At 34.3% G+C, this 1366-nt stretch overlaps 1 protein-coding gene across 1 annotated transcript; it reads left to right on the plus strand.

The window, feature by feature from the left end:
- The first annotated feature begins 204 nt into the window (after positions 1-204).
- Positions 205-969, plus strand: LOC105315737 (malonyl-[acyl-carrier protein] O-methyltransferase-like). Its single transcript, XM_011410477.1, has one exon. The coding sequence runs from the start codon at positions 205-207 to the stop codon at positions 967-969; it is 765 nt and encodes a 254-aa protein (XP_011408779.1).
- The last annotated feature ends 397 nt before the right edge of the window (positions 970-1366 follow it).

Raw genomic sequence — 1366 nt, forward strand, 5'->3', positions numbered from 1 at the left:
GTGAAGTCACTTTGATTGAACTTAATCTAGACCAGAAATCTAGCGCTGTCTAGACCAATTGTTACATCATTACTCACTATAATAGCCATTAGCACTTGACAAAACATATATTCGTAAGAATATGATAATCATACACTTAGATCATGCACAAGACTAGATATAAATTGGTTTCGTCAACGTAAACTCAACAGACAACTATTGACAATGGACAAATCTATCATGACAAATGAAGAGGCTAGTGTTTATCACAATATCTCTAATCTTCAGGTGGAAGACGGATTGAATTTGATTGATAATCTCTCCCCTCAGTCTAGTGATAGTGTTCTTGATATGGGATGTGGGACTGGTCGTTTGTGTATGGTCCTTTCTGAAAGACTGAGCGATGGTGGGAAAGTACTAGGGATTGATCCTGATGCAGAAAGAATCAGTGTAGCAAATAAAGGAAGGAAAGATACCATGACTAATCTCCGGTTTGCAATAGGATCAGATCAAACTTTTCCTGAGGATCAATATGATGCAGTCGTTTCTACTCATGTCATTCACTGGATCAAGAATAAAGATGCCACTTTTAAAAGAATTTATGACAACCTGAAACCAGGAGGAAAGTTTGCATTTGCCACAATAACTAACAATGGGATACCAGACCTACTGGTAGAGCTTGTCAAGTTATGTGGATCAGATGCTCTTGATGCTGTTACGAGTTGCAGTTACTATGAGTCTCTTGATTTTTACAAGCAAAAAGCCAAAGAATACGGCTTTAATGTTGTACAAATCCAGTCGATTGACCGAGAATATGTTGTACCAAACGTTGATGCTTTTATTGATTTTTACTTCAGTGCCTATCATGGGAGGTTTGATCGTACCAATCCTAACCTGAATGGATTCAGAAAGAAGTACTCTGGACAAGCAATAAAATGGACAATGAAACGTCTATGCATGATACTAGCAAAGCCATCAACAACTGAGTAAAGAATGACAATTTCTCTGACAAAAATAGAAACTCATTAACTTTTCTTTATAGGCTTAATTCTTTATTTTTCCATTTATTTTTTGTATGTTAAAAAGTAGAGTTGAGATCATTTGACATAAACAGTTCAAACATAAAGCATATTGGACTATGTACAGCAATTTATTGCCAAAAATGGAAATGTATTTATGTTGCACATAAACTTTAAAGTTGCTAAAAATTGAGCTAAAGACCATGTACAATACAAAGACTTTGGACAAATTTTTCAAAAATTAAAAAACAAATTCTCAATTTTTATAATTTTTATGATACATATGCATGTACTTATGTCGCATAGAAAGTTTGAGCTGGCTCTGTTCAAAATTGGATTTTTTACAAGTTTTTAATGTTGCTCCAAAA

This window comes from Amphimedon queenslandica, unplaced genomic scaffold, assembly GCF_000090795.2.
Source record: "Amphimedon queenslandica unplaced genomic scaffold, v1.1 AMPQUscaffold_8407_Cont19649, whole genome shotgun sequence".
NCBI classification, from domain to species: domain Eukaryota; kingdom Metazoa; phylum Porifera; class Demospongiae; order Haplosclerida; family Niphatidae; genus Amphimedon; species Amphimedon queenslandica.